General features: G+C 39.6%; 1 protein-coding gene across 4 annotated transcripts in view; it reads left to right on the forward strand.

Annotated features, from left to right (window-relative positions):
• STXBP4 (syntaxin binding protein 4) overlaps window positions 1-20,422 on the forward strand; it is a 126,342-nt gene that overhangs the window by 79,415 nt on the left and 26,505 nt on the right. For all 4 annotated transcript variants that reach the window (XM_034789696.1, XM_034789697.1, XM_034789698.1 and 1 more), the window contains one exon: window positions 20,063-20,120. In XM_034789696.1, the coding sequence (XP_034645587.1) occupies window positions 20,063-20,120 (58 nt within the window). The remainder of the gene's footprint in view (window positions 1-20,062; window positions 20,121-20,422) is intronic.

The following is a 20,422-nucleotide window of genomic DNA, read 5'->3' on the forward strand; positions in this document are numbered from 1 at the left end:
GCCATAGTATGGATCCATTTTGTGAACCTGAGAGTTAAAAATAGCTCTGCAGAGAAGGATTTAAAGATTGAACGTCATCCTTCTGGGTTCATTCTGATTTGGAGAGCATTACAGATAGACTCAGGCTCTGCTGAGCTTGTATATGAGATTAAAGCATTAAAGCTCTCCAAGCTTAACAAAAAAAAAAAAATTCACAGACGCAAAGTAAATATTCAACGGTTCTCGGCAATCCTCTGAACCAGATTTTCACAGAATGTTTCCCGTGTGTTCTACCAGACTGGCTGATTTAAAGAAGGACATTAGTGTCTGCACCAGATCATAAACCGTGTACCAAAGAATAATGTTTAGTGAATGTTGCAGTGAAGAGTGAGGGGTTTTACTCTTTTCAGCATGGAGCATCCCACATAATAGTTTGTTAATGATATATTTTTAGAGTTAAAGCAGTGGAGCAAAAATTACTGAGCCGATAACTTCGATATTCATTTTGCATAAGATGTAGTTTAAGAAACATACCCAGATTGAAACTGTTTTTCTGAAGGCTATTAATTTACTTATAAGAAATGTGTCATGAAAGTCTAACTTGTGAACTCTGCTTTGTGAAGAGCTGTTTCAGAAGAATCTTGATAAGTGATTACATTAATGAATTGTTTAAATTGGAAAAAGGTTTTATGATGACCTGTCCTAGTCTTTTAGCACAGTTATTCAGAACGTGATCCAGTGGTTCCCAGAGCAGCTACTGAGGGGTCTGTGGAATACTGGCTGATCAGATAAGACCTGATCTGAAGCCCATTGAAATCAATGGAGAGATTCCCATTGTTTTCAATGGGCTTTGGATAAGACCTATACTGGTAGCATCTCTCCTTGATTTCATCTGCTACACTGCATAAAAGACAGTTTAAAAATACAGTGAATTCTTTCCTAATGTTACTTATTCATGTAAGCAGTTGCTGCCTGGATCCAAAATAAACCATATTTGGTGATCTTCCGACTAGTAGGGCTTTTTGGACAGGCCTGAGGCTATGCTTCCTATAATAATGAGGAGGCTGGAAAAATATGTTGGTGTCTGGTTGGCTGAATTCCTGTTGAACGATTATTTTAATGCTACTGGGATTTTTATTGTAATATTAATTATGTGTTAGGGTCTCTAGAGCTTTGTGTAGGCATCTTTTTATTATTTAAATCTAAAATAGTTCTTACAAAGATGTGATCACAAATGGTAGGGAAGGTGGCTTGCATAATTATGATTGAGAGCTGACTGAATAATTGATTTTTTTCAGTTCGGTGGCTGACTCAAAAAAATGAGGGGGAAAAATCCTTTCATTTTCAACCCAAACTTTTTTTTTGGGGGGGGGGGGGGGGGGTTTTTACCAAAAGAAAAAACGGGGGGGGGGGATTGTTTTGAGTCAAAGGAAATGTTTCATTCAACCCAAAACAAATTTCTTTTGTTTACATTTTGAGGTATATTTTACCCTTTTAATTTTTTTTTTTAATCTAGCTACATTTCAAAATAAAGTGTCATTTTGAAACAAAAAAGTCAAAACATGTTGTTTCAAAAATGTCAGACTGAACTGTTTTGATTTTTTCAAATTTTTTGAGTTCAACTGAAGCTATTCGCCAAGTTCAGCCCACATTCAAATAGTTTTGATTGCTCAAAAGCTGCATATTTTGGTAAATATAGCATCCAATAGAAAAATTTCACCATGCTCCAATGAGACTGTCCACAAGACAAATCTTTAAGAGAGGTTCAAAACAGTAGGAAAAGTTTGAGAACCTTCCTCATCTTAGTCGATATACTACAGCTCCATTCCATATTCTACCAGGCTAAATAAGTTCTGCTATACTCTAGAAGGGAAACCCATGTCATTATCTCTGTTTATACATACAGCTTACCTATAGTGCACAGATTTAAACAAGCTTAATGAGTATGCTTCAAGGTCAGTTTAAAAAGTAGCTGAAAGAACATGCAGGTCAGTTCATTGTATTCTGTTTTTGAGAAATATCTCCCTTAAGAATGACAGAGACAAGACTGAGAAGGTGAATGGAATTTAAGTTTTATTTCCTGGGGTCAGGCTCCATCACAGTCACAGCTTGTTGCTGAAAGACATGATATAGTGTATCTTAAATATTTACAGCCACATGTACATAAAAATTTAAGCACAGAGGTGCTCTGTGCTTTAGGTGTCGATCTTCCTCCCACTGACACACACGTACATTGTTTTTCCCACTCCATTCTGTTGTAGTATTGTATTACACAGGTTCATTTATTAAACATCTCACCAGTTCCGCCAATTAACTGTAACAGAGATCTGTATGGCATTACACCACTAATACTGAGGTATTTGTTATACTTAAAATTATATGGATTTATATTTGTTAATCGTTTCTATGTTTTTTAATGATAGAATTTTGTGTGTGTGTGAATTTAATGCTGATGAAAGGTACCAGACTGACATTCCTGGAAGCAAGTCCTCTCGTAATCCCCAGGATAGTTGCAGCAGAAGCAGCAATAACATAAGCTTCCCCTCATTACCCTGGCAATGTACCTCATACATAACCAGCACAGGGGGCTAAAGTGGTTTTCTGAATCTTCTCAGTGGGTTTGATTATGCTCTCATTGAAGTCAGTGGCAAAACTGTCATTGATTTCAATGGCACTGGGATTGGATTGGATCCCATGCATATTCAATCCTTGGCTTTTCTGGTGAGACAGTTAATTAGGGTACAAATTAGTGACAATGGGTGTGTGGGGGGGGTATTATTAAGAACTGGACTGAGACCAGCAAACTAATTTCACACAAATAGCCATGAAATGAAAATGAAGTACAGCCACTGCTGACCTGGGCCAGATTTGGACTAGTGACCCACTTTTCTTTATTAATTTATTTAGAATCTTGCCCAGTTCCCTTTATATTTTTCTCTGCCAGCTTTATATATTTTTCTCTGCCAATTGATCCACTGTGGGCTTTCATTCAAGTCATGTACGCTTCTTCCTGGGAGATATTCAAGGTTTATAAATGCCTGAAACTTGATAAGATGGCAGAGAATCATACTGAGGTCTGAGGGTAGATCGCTATTGTATCTGCCCAAGATATATCTCACAGTGATGTAATTATTTTCGATGATTTTTTTTATTGCAGTCTCTCAACATGACTCAGACTTTAAGCATTATTCTTACTGGACATGAGACACACACAATTCCAAGACTTGGTTTTAATTGGTAACTTCTGTATCATTCATAACTATGATCTAAAATGAAAATTTTAGAGGAAGATTTATTATAAAGGTGCTGATTATGCCTGCATCCTCAGCTATGAAGAGGCAGCAAGCAGTTGTCTTTGTGCTGGGCCAGTATTCTGGTGAAACATAAAGCACCCCGAGGACCATTCTAAATTATGCTGGCTGCCAGCGGCTCCACCCAGGCCTACTTTCCCAGGCCTTCTACACTAACAGCAGGGGGGGCTGGCCCAGGAGCTGCAATTGTTCTTCCAATGTTGGCTGTGCATCAAAGTGGCCAATCCACCATACAAGATCTGGGCCTAATTTTATAGTTCAAGAACATTCAGTAACTTTTTAATTTTAACTGGCAAATTGTGGTTTCTGTGGATCCACCTCTTGGTTTTTTGGAACATGTGAGCAAAATGATTGCCATAAAGGTCTAAACTGAGCAGAGAGAAACTTTTTAGGTTGATTTATCCAGAGGTTTTCAATTTTAAAAACATAGAAAGATAAATTCATCTCTGGTGTAAAGTCATTGACCCCAGCAGGGATGAATTTGTCCCTGTCTTTTTTTTATTGAGTAGATGTTCAGACTGCTGGAATATCCTTGTGGAAGCTATACAAGTGCTGTATTAATTTATAACTGGCTTGAAAGTCTAGAATAATCACTTAGTTGCTGCACTTGTGTATCAGAATGGAGAACTGGTAAAGAACCCCCTTGAGTATGAATGAATAAATGGAATTGCATGTATGTGACATAAAACCAAGACCTATCAGAAGGTAACAGAGAATTCAGCTCTTCAAATTAAGCTGAATGCCTGTTATTGGATTGTAACAGATTGTATACTGCTTCAGCTTTTTTATAAGATTCTTGATTACTTTATCCACATTTACCCCTGGAGATTCAATGCAGACTCCTCTCAGGAGGCAGCATAGCATTGACCAGTAGACCTGTCTAGCTCTCTTAGAAGGCAGATCTATTATTATCCTTATCTCTGTCCTTGTTGTGGCTTTTATTTTTGCATTCCTTGCTTAGCTAGCATGTGAGATAAATGTCTGTTTTCATGTTCAGTGTTAACACTGATCAGTTATCTGCAGCATATAATATTCACTATAATAACACCATTGAGATGGTCCTGGGTTTAAAAATTGTCACATTTCATCATCTTAGTGGAATAACATCATTTAGTGTGCAAAGGCTGTTGTAATAACTGAATGGAGGGCTATGTAAAGAAATCTCATAACCTCATGTTAACCAGTTTAAAGTGATGACTTATTCCTCAGACCAAGAACTCTAAGTGAATATGTTAGGGATAAATCTGATGCGAGTAGTATCAACAACTCACACTGTTAGTACCAATCTCCTTAATGGCAGAGCTTAGCTTCTGACTTTTGCCAGCAATTCATTGTTGTGCTAAACTGAAAACACAGAACAGTAGCAGGCTACGGATATTATTATGATGGCATCAAGGTCCAAAGGATGCATTTCTATACATAAAAAGAAGAACAGGAGTACTTGTGGCACCTTAGAGACTAACAAATTTATTAGAGCATAAGCTTTCGTGGATTACAGCCCACTTCTTCATATGCATCCGAAGAAGTGGGCTGTAATCCACGAAAGCTTATGCTCTAATAAATTTGTTAGTCTCTAAGGTGCCACAAGTACTCCTGTTCTTCTTTTTGTGGATACAGACTAACACGGCTGCTACTCTGAAACCTTTTGTAATACTTTTTTTTCATTTGAACCAAGTTCAAACTTCTTGTCCTCATCCCTGCTCATCCCTAATTGGCCTAATTGTCTCTTATCATGTCTCCTTACTGCCTCCTCTTCATCAGTGATACCAGCCTTGTTTGTCAGTTTCTCATAGATTTACATGCATTCTCCCAANCAAAAAGAAGAACAGGAGTACTTGTGGCACCTTAGAGACTAACAAATTTATTAGAGCATAAGCTTTCGTGGATTACAGCCCACTTCTTCGGATGCATATGAAGAAGTGGGCTGTAGTCCACGAAAGCTTATGCTCTAATAAATTTGTTAGTCTCTAAGGTGCCACAAGTACTCCTGTTCTTCTTTTTGTGGATACAGACTAACACTGCTGTTACTCTGATTTCTATACATGAGTATCTTATCAGTTGAGATAACAAAGCAAGCAACCTACTTTAAAACATTAGCTTTTAGGTGAAGTTTTGTTTGTCAATAAATCAAAAATAAGAATTCAGTTGTATTAATTGAAATCATGTTGACAAGTTACAAATGTTGATATAGATCAGGGGTCGGCAACCTTTGGCACGCGGCTCACCAGGGTAAGCACATCTCTCGGCCCATAACGCTTCCCACCACCCCCATTGGCCTGGAGCGGCGAACCACGGCCGGTGGGAGCCACGATCAACCAAACCTGCAGACGTGGCAGGTAAACAAACCGGCCCGGCCCACCAGGGTACTTACCCTGGCGAGCTGCGTGCCAAAGGTTGCCGACCCCTGATATAGATAAACGTACCGTAAGAGTGCATGAAATATGGAAAATGAAGCAAGCATGTAGAATGCTTAATAGGCATTTGCCATTTCGCAGAGCAGAGTTACATTGTTAAGCATTACATTCCTTTCTTGAAAACACTGCACTTTGATTTTTTTATTCTTACAGTAGAATTATTAAAACTGTTTATATAGCACGTTATGCTTGCAAGACTAGTTTAGCTGGCATTCATCTGGGGGGTTCTGAAGAAGCAGATGCTTAAGAGTGAGTTTCTATCCCATTTTACAGGATGGAACACGTGCTCTACCACACCTGCTGGCTTCTGCAAGGAATTGGAGGCCGGGGGGTCAGAGCCTGGGATAGACAGGACAGTATGCACAATACAAAAATTCAGGGAAGGTGGGAGTAAGGAAGGGTTTCTCGTAGTGGGGGTGGGGGAGAAGAAGGAAAGATTTCTGAAATAATTGGGTTTTAAAGGTAACAGGAAGAGGTGAACGAGGAATCTTGGCTGTAGAGCCCACAAACTGTCTGAAACATGGATGGGGGGAGAGCAAGATAGAAGGCGTTAAGTTGGAATAAATGATCAGAAGTCATAATGGAAATATTGGGGGGTAAGTATATGCCATAAAATAATAAGCTGGTTAAAGCTTCCTAAAAGTGTTTCAGTATTGTTACTGTCATGGGGACGTCATGCTTAAAAATATGTAAGTGCATTCATTATAGTCTTATCAAAAAAGAAAAAAACACCACTGTTTAGGTTTTCATTCATTGGCTGTGCAACATCTGGTTATGTCTGGATCTGCTCTGCCAAAACTTTTATTAAACTTGCTGACACATACTAATATTGTGCCACTCACATAATATTAAAAACAACCTCAGACCCCCTATTTTAGTCCAGTTACTCTCGAAGTAAATGTCAGTCAAGCTATACTGGCAAAGGTTAAGATGTTCTGATTTGTTGTACAGGTGGGATAGAAAAAAACTGTTTCAGCAATTGCTAATTTCCTAAGGACTGTTCTTCACTGGTTAATCACACTTAGGTGAAACACATGCATTCAGCCATCTCTCTCATTCAGCACTCACTTGCGAGGGTCAGCTTTTCTCACTTGGAATTATACCTGTGAATTTAATTCCCTGTTGGAAGCTTGTGCCAACTCGTGAACAACAGATTAAATTTACTGTTGACTTACAAACCACAAATACGTCCTTTAGCCTGCATGAAAGAAATCTGAGACTCTTATATGTTGGCTCTAATCAATATAATATTTAATTCTTGATAAGGACTACAGTGCTAACAAACTGGAGGAAAGCTTGTAAGTGGCAAAATATCAGAAATTTTATCCCTGCATCCCATCCTGAGGTTCCCAGTCAATGTGGAGATAGTTGAAATCCCTCATTATTTTTGGATTTTCTGATTTTGTAGCCTCTCTAATCCTCTTGAGCATTTCACAGTCGCTGTCACCATCCTGGCCAGGTTGTCAACAGTATATTCCTATTGCTATACTCTTAGCATTTAAGCATGGACTTTCTATCCATACAGATTATATGGTACTATCTGATTCATTTAAGATATTTATTATATTTGACTCTATGCTTTCTTTCACATATAGTGCCACTCCCCCAAGAGCACGACCTACTCTGTCATTCCTTTATATTTTGTGCCCTGGTATTACCATGTTCCATTGATTATCATTAAAGCTACATTTTAGTCACAGGCATTTTTAGTAAAAGTCATGGACAGGTCACAGGTAGTAAACAAAAATTCACAGCCAGTGACTTGTCCATGACTTGTATTATATACCCCCGACTCAGTCTTGGGGTCGGGGCACCGTGGCTGCCCATGGGGGGAACAGCCTGGGGCCACCGCGAGTGCTGTGGGGGGTGGCATGTGGCCCGGACCCCCGCTGGCGCTGGGGGGGAGGGTGGTGGCCCAGGACCCCTGCTGGTGCTGGTGGGGCTGGCAGGCTCCCTACCTACCTCCACCCCGAGCGCCAGCTCCGCAGCTCCCATTGGCTGGGAACCACGGCCAGTGGGAGCTGCAGGATGGTGCTTGTGGGCAGAGGCAGCGTGCAGGGCCACCGACAGTAAGTTCGGGCCCGGATGAAAAAAATTTGGGGGGCCTCCCAGCAAGGGCGGACCGGCTAAACAGGGCTGACGAGAGTGGGGGAAGCTGGGCCCCAGGCCCCTTTCCGGACTGCCGGGCCCCGGTAAGGCAACGAGCGGGGCCCCGGTAATTTGTACTGGCTTCCCACCCTTCTCATCAGCCCTGGCAGCGTGCAGAGCTGCCTGCTAGGAGCTGAGAGAGGGGGATGTCGCCACTTCTGGGAAGCCCCCCGAGGCAAGCCCTCACCCCCTCCCATGCCCCAACTTCCTGCCCTGAGCCCCCTCCCACATCCAAACTCCTGCTGCAGCTGGGGCAGAGGGCCACGGTGGCCTGAGATTGCCCCAGCAGCGGCCGGTGTGGCTGGCCCAGGGATGCCCGAGCTGCTCAGGTGGCCTCCAGGCCAGCCGCACCGGCTGCTGCAGAAGTCATGGAAGTCCTGGAAAGTCACCAGTGATGCCTTTTATATCAATATCCTCATTTAATACCAGACACCAGTTCACCAATCTTAGTATTTAGACTTTTTGCGTTTGTATACAAGCACTTAGGAATTTGACAGTATTGAATGGTCTGCCTTCATTTATGTAATTGAATGGGACTCTATCATGTGACTGTTTCTCTTCAGTTCCTACCGGAACTTTATCAACTACTATCCTCTTCTCTTTACTAGGATATAGTGTATCGCCTTTAATAAATCCTCCCAAAATGACCATGTGCACCAGGTGCTCCTAATTATGCACACAAAAAAGAGGTCTGGTTTGAAATGTGAAACCACATTCTTTTGAGCTAGCAAAATATCCAGCAATATATCCAGCTGTCTTATCTTTTCACTATCAGAAGGAAAGTATAATTTCTTCCAAGGTCATTCCTCTGGGGCCACCTCTTCATTAGGAAAAATCTATATTTTTTTTACTATATGTTAGCTAATGTGTTAAAAATGCACATTTTTCCTAGTGTAAAAAAAAAAACTCTCAGAGTTGGTAAGACAACTCCCACCTGTTCATGCTCTCTGTATGTATATATCTCCTCAATGTATGTTCCATTCTATATGCATCCGAAGAAGTGGGCTGTAGTCCACGAAAGCTTATGCTGTAATAAATTTGTTAGTCTCTAAGGTGCCAAACATACTGTATCATTTATGGATCGTGAGTGCATAAACTACAAAATGAGTTCTTTTCCTGTTAGATTTTTTTTTTTTCGGAACCAGTGGAGCATGTTTAAAATGCAATTTGGAAGATCAGAATTCAGATTCTGAAGTCCAAGGTATAATCTATGTCCCCATGAAATGCTAAATTCTGTTATATTTTACTTCACTAATCTCATTTTGCCACATCACTGTTTACACTCCACTTCCCCATAGGCCTGTGATTACTATGAGAGCAGTGCTTCATAGAAAATCAAGTACAATATTAAATTGTATATAATTGTAAATTGTTCAAGAATTGATTTAAGTGAGCAATAGTACTTAGGTAATTTTTGTCTTAATCAACAATGGATCCACACTTCCGTACTGCTGTGATAGTAGCACAGAGTTAATGATTAAAGCTAGCTGATGTAGCAAAATAATGCTCGTTAGGAGTTAAGTTCAAACTTTGGGTTTGATTCTCCTCACACACTTATACTGGTGTAAATCAAGAATAACTCTATTTATTTCATTTGAGTTGCCCTGGTATAAAATGGGTGTGAGAGGAGAATCAGGCTCCTTATGTCCATGAAATGTAGGCATCATTGAATTGCTGCCTTAAACTGAAAAGAATAATGTTATTTATAAAACCACCTCCTCAACCCTGGGGCACTGTACAGCATAATAGAAAACAATCTACAAACAGTAAAATTGTGATGAAGAACAGTCTATCCTTTCAGAATGATTGTGTCATCCTAGATGGAAGCTGAAAATTCAAGGCTAGATCCTCAGTTGGTGTAAATCAGTGTAGCTCCAGTGATTTTTAATGGCATTAGCCATAATGATTTTTCCAGCGATGTGTGTCACCTTAAAGATCTACAATCTCTTTCATTTAGAAAGGACAGAATAATTACATTTTTAATAAAATTTTAAATGAATCTTCTTTAATAATTCAGGTCAAATTCTGATTGCAGTTATTCCACTGGAGATCTGGAGTAACTTCACTGAAATCAAGTTACTTCAGGTTTCCACCAGTGTTTCCGAGTGCATAATTTTTCTCTTTTTTGTAAATGGAATAAATTAAGCCTTTTAATCACATTTTAAATCATGTTTATTTTTTGTATATAATATAACCAGGGCTTACTGAGGCATGTGAGTAAAGGCAGTTAATAAATTAATAACAATTTTATATTTTGAGCTAACATACTTAAACTTTGTGTCTTTTACTACTAATTTGCATACATAATTGATACCTTGTTCATATTCATTAGGTACACTGGACACCAGGTCACAACAACAAAGCCAGAGGGGAACAGCCTCTACTTTTTTATTTATAGAAAAATAAATAACTCAAAATTACAAGTCGAACCACCATAACATTAGAGATTAAAAACAGTAGTTTCTTTGGTCTTCAGGATAAATTCAAGCATATTATCTGTATTTTTATAAGGAGATAGCATAGAAACTACAAGCATGTTTTTGCATGTCTGATTGTTGAACCAAGACTTCAGTTAAATATTTATGGGAAGTTAAGTGCTCATTGGGTTAATACTGACTCACATCTTGAGAATTGGGCCAGATCCTAATTAAGGTGGTGGATGTTCAGTACAAACACAGTGATAGATTATTCAAGCTATGCTGTGATGCTCATCACACATCACAAGATAAAACCTGATTTGGTGTCTCTGTGGTGTTGTCTAGTCGGGCAAATTTTAGTAATTGTTGCACTGTTTTGCTACCATCAATGCAGCTCCACCTGTGGTAACAGGGTGGGTTGTGGCGCTCCAGTGTAAGTGTCCCTGCGCCTCTAATTGGAGATTTTAGATAGCAAAGTCAGTTCAGCCCACACATGCACTCTCCCTCCCTCATGGTCTGCCTCGAGGCTATCTAGCACGGTGCAGGCGAACCCTCCCTCAGTTCCTTCTTTATTGCAGAGTCCCTTATGGAGCCCTCTGAAATAGGGGGGAGGAGGGTGGGTTGTGGAGCACCCATAGAGGGACACATCTCGAAGAACTATCATTACTGCACAAGGTGAGTAACTTCCTCTTAAACATCAAATTAGAACAACTGTAGCATCATCATGGTTCAAAAACAGCTGAATGTGCTAAGAAAACTTATTTTCCCCAATGCCCCTGTGTTTTCAAAGCAGTGGATGTAATTGCTTAATCCAGCCTTAGAATAAGCAAGGCCAATGAAACCAGAGGGAGTTGTGCCTGATTTCTACCTGGATGAGTATTGGATCCAGTGATGTTTGGAGGGGTGGTAGGTGGCAAAGAAACTTTCACAGGGTTTTTTGTTCTTTTTTTCCACGGTACTTGTTTGTTGAGCTTCAGGACACAGTGTAAAACCTTTTATTTTTGGCCAGGATTTTGATTGATTTTAAAATAGGGAATTGGGAATGGAAGGACATGGGGTTGTTTGAAATACAGGGAGGTTCTAATTAATTGCTTCTCTCAATGTAAGGCTCATATGTGCTTTGGAAATTGGAAGCAATAGAAACTTCTAGGTAAATTCAATACAGTCATATGAAAGTTAACAAAAACAAAGCTCAAGTAATACCCTGTCACCATATCAACTTCAAGCTTTGATCCCAACAGGTTTCATAAGCTAATTGGGGTTAGCCAGAGCCAGATTGTACTTTCCCACAAGAGGACTCCATGGGAGAAGGGGGGAGGGAAACTTTCCAAGGTTCCCCTCCTAGAGTTTCCTCCAAATTCTTCCATGGAGGTTAGGATTCTTCTCTCCCATCTCTTTCCTATAGAGGGATAGGCTATTTGACTCCCAAATACTACAGACCATATCATAGTCCAGATCACCCGAGTGAACCTTCCTGTTTGAATCTGTTTTAGTCTTTATGGAATGGGAGGGAGGAAGCAGCTGCAGTAAGGTTAAGTGGCACTGCCAGGGATTAGAGCGGGGGGACAAGAATTATTGCATATGTGTGAGCCCCCACCTCCAAGTGGTTCTGGTGCTCTAAGACTTTCCTGAGCTACTATTGATTTTGGGTCAGAACTAGGGCTCATTCCGTGTGTGTGTGTGTGTTGGGGAGTTGAGGGGGAAAGCAATAACATCCTCTCAAGCTGAATGATTTTGGAGAGCGTCATATGTTATTTTTTTCCCCTTTCTTTTTGTACCAGATTGTTCCCCTGGGTATTCCCACAGGAGCTGGGCATCAGGGCCCATACATCTGATTTGCCCTCTGAGATTCAGAAATAAATTCTGTTAGGGATGCACAAAGTAGGGAACCTGGATAAATGGTCAAAGATATAGATAAACAGAATCGTTTCATATTAAGCTAATCAAGGAGTTGCCTAATTTAAATTACGTATACACTAATTTATTGATGTTTAAACGTGTTTGTTTTTCCTCTTGTTTCACAGCAAGGAAAAGAAAATTTAATATTTAAATCCCATGTGTGATGGGAGTGTTCTTTATTGTGACCTAGATTTCAAATCTCTGTATTGTCACCTCTAGAAACCCATTTATTCTCTCTCCATTCAGCTCCCTCTAATATGAAAGATGAGTCAGCCATTGAGCAGGCATTGTCTGTACTGAGTTTTTAATCAAAACATTTTAATAATGAACTCCATGTACATGAAGTTGTTATACCTTAAAATGCAGATGAGCTAATAAGATTAGTATAGATCGGTTAGCTGCCTTTTCAACATTCTGGTAGAAGAGTTTATTAAAGAACAGACTTTTAAAAGCCTAAGGTCAAATCCTGAGGTTTTTATTCTGTCCTTACTGTAGCAAAATTTGACCGACTTCGTGAAACTTCCCCTGAAAGCTGTGCTTGTTCTTGGTAACTATGGAAACAGAAATTCACAGTCCATAAACTCAGCAATGCAAGCTTCCTACGCTGTCCTTGTTATTAATTTATATTGTGCTAGTGCCTAGAGGGTCCCAGCTGAGATCAGGGTCCCTTTGTGCTAGGTGCTCTACAGAATATAGTAGGAGAGTCCCTGCCCCAATGAGTGTACAATCTAGATAAACAAGATATACCCAGGGTAGGAGAAAGGAAGTATTATCTGCATTGTGCAGAGAGGGAGATGAGGCACAGAAACTATGAATTGTCCAGTCACATAGGAAGCCTATAGCAGAGGCAGGACTTGAACCCAGATCTCATTAGTCCCAGGCCACTGCCTTAACAACAAGATCATTCTTCCAGGAATATCCTGCCCACCTGGTTTAGCCATGGCCTGAGGAAGCAAGAAAGTAGCTCTCTGTCTAAGGCATTCAGGGCTCATTTTGGATAAAAAGGATTGTATGTTCCTTCTGCCATTGACGTCATATGTCACTTTTTTCACCTTTTTTTCAGTAGGTAAGAGTCAGACACTAAGGACTGTCACTCAGACCTATATGATGCACATGTATGATAGTTCAGAGGCAAAGCAGTTAAAGAAAGCTGGTTGAGGGGAGCAAAATAGGAAAGCTTTAAAAGTAGTATGTTTTAAAGAGAGATTTGGAGAGGGAAAGTGGCAATGTCTTAGGCACAAGGAGGAGGCCTTACATGGAATTTAAATGAGTCATAGATGCTGTGCTAACTCTCTGCACAGGACTGAATTTTACACAATAGTATAAAACATAAATAAGTGAACATTAATGAGGGGTTTTTCTCACATCCCTGACTGCTATTAGTATTTAGTTTGATCCTTTTAATTAAATTGGGAGGTACCTATGCTGAGACATTTGTGTCTGGAATGAAATCGTAATGCAGACACTGTTTTTATTTTTATTTAGATTTATAAGCAAAAAAAAAAAAATTAAAGCGTGTCTCCTGGACTCTAAGCACCTTTGACATAATTTTAAAAATACATTATTGGAAAAAGCATGTCTACATGTAAATCACACCCTTATTGACCCTTTAGATGCAACTACAGGAGCTTTTTTAATAGCCTCCAGGGATATTTTGTGTTTGTGCATTTTAAAAAAGATATGCATTCTTGTATCAAATGAAAAACAACAAAAACTGATATTATCCATTAAGCTGTGTGCTGGGTATGAAATGAACTCCAATGACGGCCTGTATCTTTTCAGTGTAGGTGGGTCACTCCAGCCCTAGGCACTGAATTTAATGTCACTCCAGGCTCCAGGCATGAAAGGAAGGCTTTACTTAGAGAGCAAGGCATATCATTTAATGCTATTACTGTTAAAAACTCAGTCAATTTCTGCTCAATTCTAATTTTAGACCCAGTCATTTTGATTAGTTGCCAATAAATGCTTTTTAATTAAACTTATATTTAACAGTCAGATGCGTCAGTGAGGCTGTGCACTGACAGTGATGGAAGTGGGTGGATAGCACAATAGAATGTGACAAGAGAAGTGGATCCACTAAGGAAAGGAGACTACTGAATTCCAAGATAGAGACCGCAATCAAGGGAACATGAGAAAACAGGACAAATGAGACTTGTAGTTTAGGAGCTCAGATTAAGGATTAGTGTGTACGGAATACATGTTTAGGTTTCTCCAGTTATGGCTTATTCATATTTCACTTCATTTTCCTGCTACTCTGCAATACAGAATGTGTTCCCTGCCTTCCAGCTTCCATTTCAAATTCACCCATGGAAGTACGCTCAAAAATCACATTTTAAATTTCCATATATGAATATCACAGTTGCCAACTTTCACACGGTAAATAAGCACCCCGACTTTCACAATAAGCCAAAAATCAAGCTAATGCTATTTCAAAACGAGCCATTTCCTAAGAACCCCAACATTCTACTTGACTAGATTCCCCCAGCATGCAGTCTGGGCCTGTGGTGGGCCCACTGTGCACCCCTGACTCTCTCTCCCCCTTTTCCCCTGCTTGCCGGGAGCCAATCAAAAAAAAAAAAAGAAGCAACAAGCTACAAGCCAGTTAAGCCAAAAACAAGCCCGATTTCTGCGTTTTTTTTCACGGGTTTGACATGTCTGATGAATATATATGCCAAAAGGGCTTACACGTTTATCCAATCAGAAACACAAACAGTTGAGTGCAACTTCCCTGACCAATCACAAAAAGTCATCTGCCATTTGAACAGCAGATATTGACAGCTTGCAATTCACAGACTTAAAGGAAAAAATCACAAAAAATGTCGTGACTGTGAATATTACCAGTCACAGATTAACCAATGCACACTTGGTGCATTTTTACAGTGCCCCCTTTTCAGCGGGAAAAAACAAACACCACCCCCATACACACACACACACACACACACACACACACAAAAACCAATTTGGGGCAAAGAAAGGAGAGGGGCATCATGTGGAGGGCCCCATCTGCACGCTGTGGTGAGGGCCAAAGGGGTGGAGCAGGGAGCCGGGCCAGTGTTGCAGGGTAAGTGTGAGGTAGGTTTACTGTACAGCACATACCCCTGGGGCCTCCTACTCCCCTCCATGGACAGGGAAGATGGGGGAGCCCTCAATTGCCATAGTGCACAGGGCCCCAACATTCTTTAATTCAGCACAGAATAGCACATACGTTTGAAGAAATCTCCCAGTATAGAGTGTGCCTTATAGCTGTTCTCAAGAGTTCAGGCACTGCTAGCTACATGGTCCCAGAGAACCACAGTTGTCTCAGTGAGAGGCTGTTTCTGGTGTAGCTGTTGAGGGCCTGAAATTGGCAGCCTAAGGAAGATGCAGGCCTGTGGAGGGTGAGGAACACTGATATGATGTGGTCTTTGCAGCTTTCCCTGTGAAGGAGGCAAGTTTCTATGTTCTGCCGAAATCTGATGTTCCGGGTTGTTTCCACTTTTAGTTCCAGATGTTTCAGTCTGAAAAAAACTTTAGAAAAGATATAAAAAAGTGCTGCTTACTATATTGTTATCGTACCTCCACTGGAAAGCAAGCAGCACTTCAATACAAAGCAATGTAAATGAAAAACCACAAGAAATAATTCTCAAACAATTGGTTTCTTAAATGCAGTTCCAGAAGGAAATATTAATTGCCAAATAGACCCAGCAAAGCTCCACGTTTGTTCAGAATAAGCTGAGAATCTCTAGCTTTACGTTTCTCTCTGCTTTAAGTATTCTGCATCTATCTGACAGCTTATATTTTATTGAACAATTTACTGGCAGAGTTTAGGTATACCACTCGCCACCAGCTATGCACAGCTTTGTTGGAAATATTACTACGCTCTTAGACTCATCCTTCCCAGAACTGCGTGTTGAAACTGGCAACTGTTTCACAAATACCTGGTACTTTAAAAGACAATGCAAGCTAAAGTATTGATGGCAATCTAAAAATGCTTACATGATGTACTTTACCCTCCTATTATAGCATGTTAATATTTGATTTTTTTTCCTCTAAAGACTAAGGGCTTGTCTACACTACCGCTTAAGTCGATGTAACTTACATCACTCAGGGATGTGGAAAAACACACACACACACACACCTCCGAGTGACGTAAATTACATCAACTTAAAGCAGTGTCTACACCGCGGTATGTTGGCGGGAGACACTCTCCTGCCAACATAGCTTCCGCCTCTCGTTGAGGTAGAGTAATTATGTCGATGGGAGAGTGCTCTCCTGTCGACATAGCACATCTTCGCCAGACGTGCTGCATCGGCGCTGCTGCTGCACGGTAGTGAAAACAAGTCCCAAAAATAATAGTAGTAATTAATAATACTTTGGACTTCGCTGGCATCTTTCACCCCAGGACCTTAAGGAATTTACAGTCACTAACATAGGGCTTATCTTCACTCAGAGACAGTCAGTGGCCAGCAGTTGGTATAGCTGCACTGGAACTGGCACCTAATTGTAGCTACTGGAAGTACTCTGGATTTTCACTGGGGTAACAGAGCAGAAGCTGCCTCAGTGTGTATGTTTGTAATCCGCACACATTTACAATGACATAAGGGTTGGGGTATTTTTAATTGCTAATAGGGTTTAATATTCATTAACCTGTTGTTAACAAATGCTTGAATTTCTTATGCCATGTATCTCAGAAGGAAAGCAACTCTGTTTGGCGACAGAAACAATATGGTAGTTAATTTGCATTCTGCTCTTCCCTTAAAATATAGCAATAGTATTTTTAAGTACACTCGGCAAGCTCTGTTGACTTCAGCTATTTGTGTATAATTAGACACATTTGATTGCCATCAGCTAAGCAAGAGAAGGTGTTTTATTGCTCATATTCAGTGTAGTGTGTTTGTTTCTTTCTTCCACCACTAAATTCCTGCTTGAATAAAAATGAAGCTCAGCTGAGCATTTCCCTTCTGATTTTAATAACCGTTCAGAGCAATGAAGATTGTCTATGATCTTACAGTCTGAAAAGCTTTTATCTGAAATTACCATATCAATATTTTATCACTAATAGAATTGTATATTCTCTTCCAGTAGTTTTCCAAAGGTGTTTTTCAGAACATTAGAATTATCACTGAAAGTTATACATTTCTCTAAAAATAAACAAGTATTTTATGAGGCGACATCTTTACCAATCTTTGAGATTCAGAGGGCCAAATTCAGTCCTTGGGTAGATGCATGCAACTCCCACTAACTGCTGAAGAACTTTAGTGCATATACTAATGTAGTCAAGAATTTGGTCTAAATGTGGATTTCTTCATTTTGTAAATTAGGAAAACAAAGGGCTGCTGCAATCTGTGATGACTAGCGTAATCACATGTACTATTCAGATTATTAATATGTCACTAGATAAATCGGCTAGTTGATCAGTTGCTATTAATATATTTAAATTTGCTGTTTTTGAGTACTTGACTTCAGCAAGCTATTCCCAGGCCAGTATTAGAGTAAGGTGAATTGGAGAATGTTAGATGTAACATTCATAATTTACAAATGGTAATAAAAGACTTTAAAATTTATCACTGTCAGATGGTCTGACAAATCCAGATCTCTCTCCGCATCCCACACTCCCAAAAAGTTGTTTTTTTCATTGAGTTTATAGGTTTTGTATCTTTTTGATACCGATCTTTATCAACTGCAATAGTTGTCTAACTGGCTGATAGGATGTGAATGAGATTGTTCTCTAACACCGTTGGATCAAATTAATATCTTATCATTAATCATAGAAATGTCAGGCTACTAGGGACCTCGAAAAGTTGTCAAGTCCGGTCCCTGCACAGAGACAGGACCAAGTAAACCTAGAGCATCCCTGACAGGTGTTTGTCCAACCTGTTCTTAAAAACCTTCAGTGATGGGGATTTCACAACCTCCTTTGGAAGCCTATTCTAGAGCTTAACAACACTTGTAGTTAGAAATGGGAAAAATGAAATGGGAAGATATGTGAGACGTGTTCATGAGCCCTGACCATTAGAAGTAAGGAAAAAATATTTAGCCTGAAGCACAGTTTCTAGGAACCGAAATATGTGGAGAGAAAAGCAAGCGGAAAAGCCAGCCATACTGTAAGTTAACACAAGCTTCTGTTGATTTTATTTGACTGATTCCATCTCTGTTTTACTAAATCAACAACAGAAGAGAAGATCCTGTCCTTAGAATGGAATTTGATTTGTGGAAGATAGGAATGGAATGTCCCCTTAGCAGAGCATTATTCATAAGATGAAAACACATAGTTGTTTCTGGGGCGAGCCCTTGAGAGAGCTTAAAGAACGGAGTGGCACACAAACGCATTCATTTCTGAAAGCTATTTCTTTCTACCTACCTTTTACTGTCAGTTCAGGGATTAGCAATAGACAATAGAGAGAGGTTGGAATTTCATCTTTATTCCTCCTTGCAAGCTATAATATGTGTAATAAACTATTCTCAAAGAAAATTTGGAAGATTAATACGTACAAATTTTATATGCATAATATAATAATATGTACACATTTCCAACCAATTTATAATATTCAGATCATCACAGAAGGACTGAATCTACTCCCTCTCACAATAGTTGATAAATTCACTGGCAACACATTAATAACTTAATACAGTCTTCTCTTCCCCCTCTCCTTTATGGGAGTCAGATTCTGGAGGCTGTCATGCATCAGTAGCCCTCTATAGGGTTGTTTTTGTTTTTCCCCATTTAAACTCCTAGCTCACTAAGATTCCAGATGCCTTCCAAATCAAAGCACACACAGAACAATATACATGCATGTCTGTATGCCTCCAGTCTCCAAAGGGTTGTTTCTCAGGTCCTTACACTTTGATTTATCTAAGTTATTATAAACTACTGCTCAAATGCAGGATCACCTTTGCATACTGACTTTTGCTACTTTCTCCAGCATTTTTCACCGTCTACTAAGAGCGTGATCCTGGCTTTAATCCACATCCTCTACTCCTATGACATTTTTTTTCTTAACTTATCCTTTTTCCTCTGAATTTTCAAAGAGAAAAAGAGAAGTCTAGCAAGCACAGGTAAAAGTCAAGTTGAAAGGCTTTCCTGAAACATATCACCCAGTGCCACCACTTCAACAGTCTTTCACACAGGGTCACATTCAAAATAAAACCCAGTGTGTATAGCCAAGGTTCTGTCTCAGAAAGTAGTGCTTCTAATAATTACCTGTGGAGAAAAGAGCAGGTAGCTTAGTTACTATATATAACAACTCCATCTTCTCAGAAGTTTTCTTTCGCTATGTTAAGTGCTATGGCATTAAGTCCGTGACTCCCATTGACTTTAGTAGACGTCACGCATCTGAAAACCCTGTGTAGCACTTTGTAAATTGTACTTAGCATGGAAACATCTATACATTTTCTCTGAAGCTAGCTCTTAGTGTCTCAGAAAGGTTTGCGAGTAAATTTCCAAGGAGTTACATTCAGGGTTGTAAAGGCCACAAAAAGCCTGATTCTGCTCAGCTTCTTGCCTGCTGGAGTCATTTACACCTGTGCAAAGTTGGTGGAAAACACTAGCAAATCAGAGTCGTCGTTTTTACGCTGTCTTTGCCTAGGTGTAGGGGATAACACAAAGTTCAAGCCTGTTAAGAATCAGACCCTAAAATTCTACCAGACTATCAGTTTACTTGCAAATAAGACTAATAATGATTAAGGTTTTGGCTAACGGGTAATACTTTTGTGACATAGTTTAAAACCATTACACTTCATTGGACATAAGTATTAGGATTTTTTATAATAATAAATAACAATAACAGGCTTTTGAAAGTCATATTTGTATGCCCTGATTGAAGGCTATAGTATTCTAATCATTACAATACGAAAATGTAATTTCTTGGTGTCTTCCGAGCTTTGAGAGTAATTTTATTTCTTTATTTCATTTTAGGCTTACCTTATGGATGGGAAGAAGCTTACACAGCAGATGGAATCAAGTACTTTATCAAGTGAGTACTGGCATCAAAGCTATGTAAGCAGTTTCTATCACATCTGGAGGATGATAGAGATTCAAATAATCAGGGGGTAAAAAAGCTCTAAACTTTCTAGGAGGAACTTTTAAATCAGTAACACGACAAGAAACATCATCTCTCTTATATATAGCTTGTTAGTGACATCATTTATAGATTTTCTTAGGGACAAACTTATATAATGAGACTGGGCTTTTCAAAGAATTCTAAGGGAATTAGGTACCCAAATCCTATTGAAATTCACTGGTAGTCAGGTGACTAACTTCCAACCTCATCTTGTT

Source organism: Trachemys scripta, chromosome 14, assembly GCF_013100865.1.
Source record: "Trachemys scripta elegans isolate TJP31775 chromosome 14, CAS_Tse_1.0, whole genome shotgun sequence".
NCBI lineage: Eukaryota > Metazoa > Chordata > Testudines > Emydidae > Trachemys > Trachemys scripta.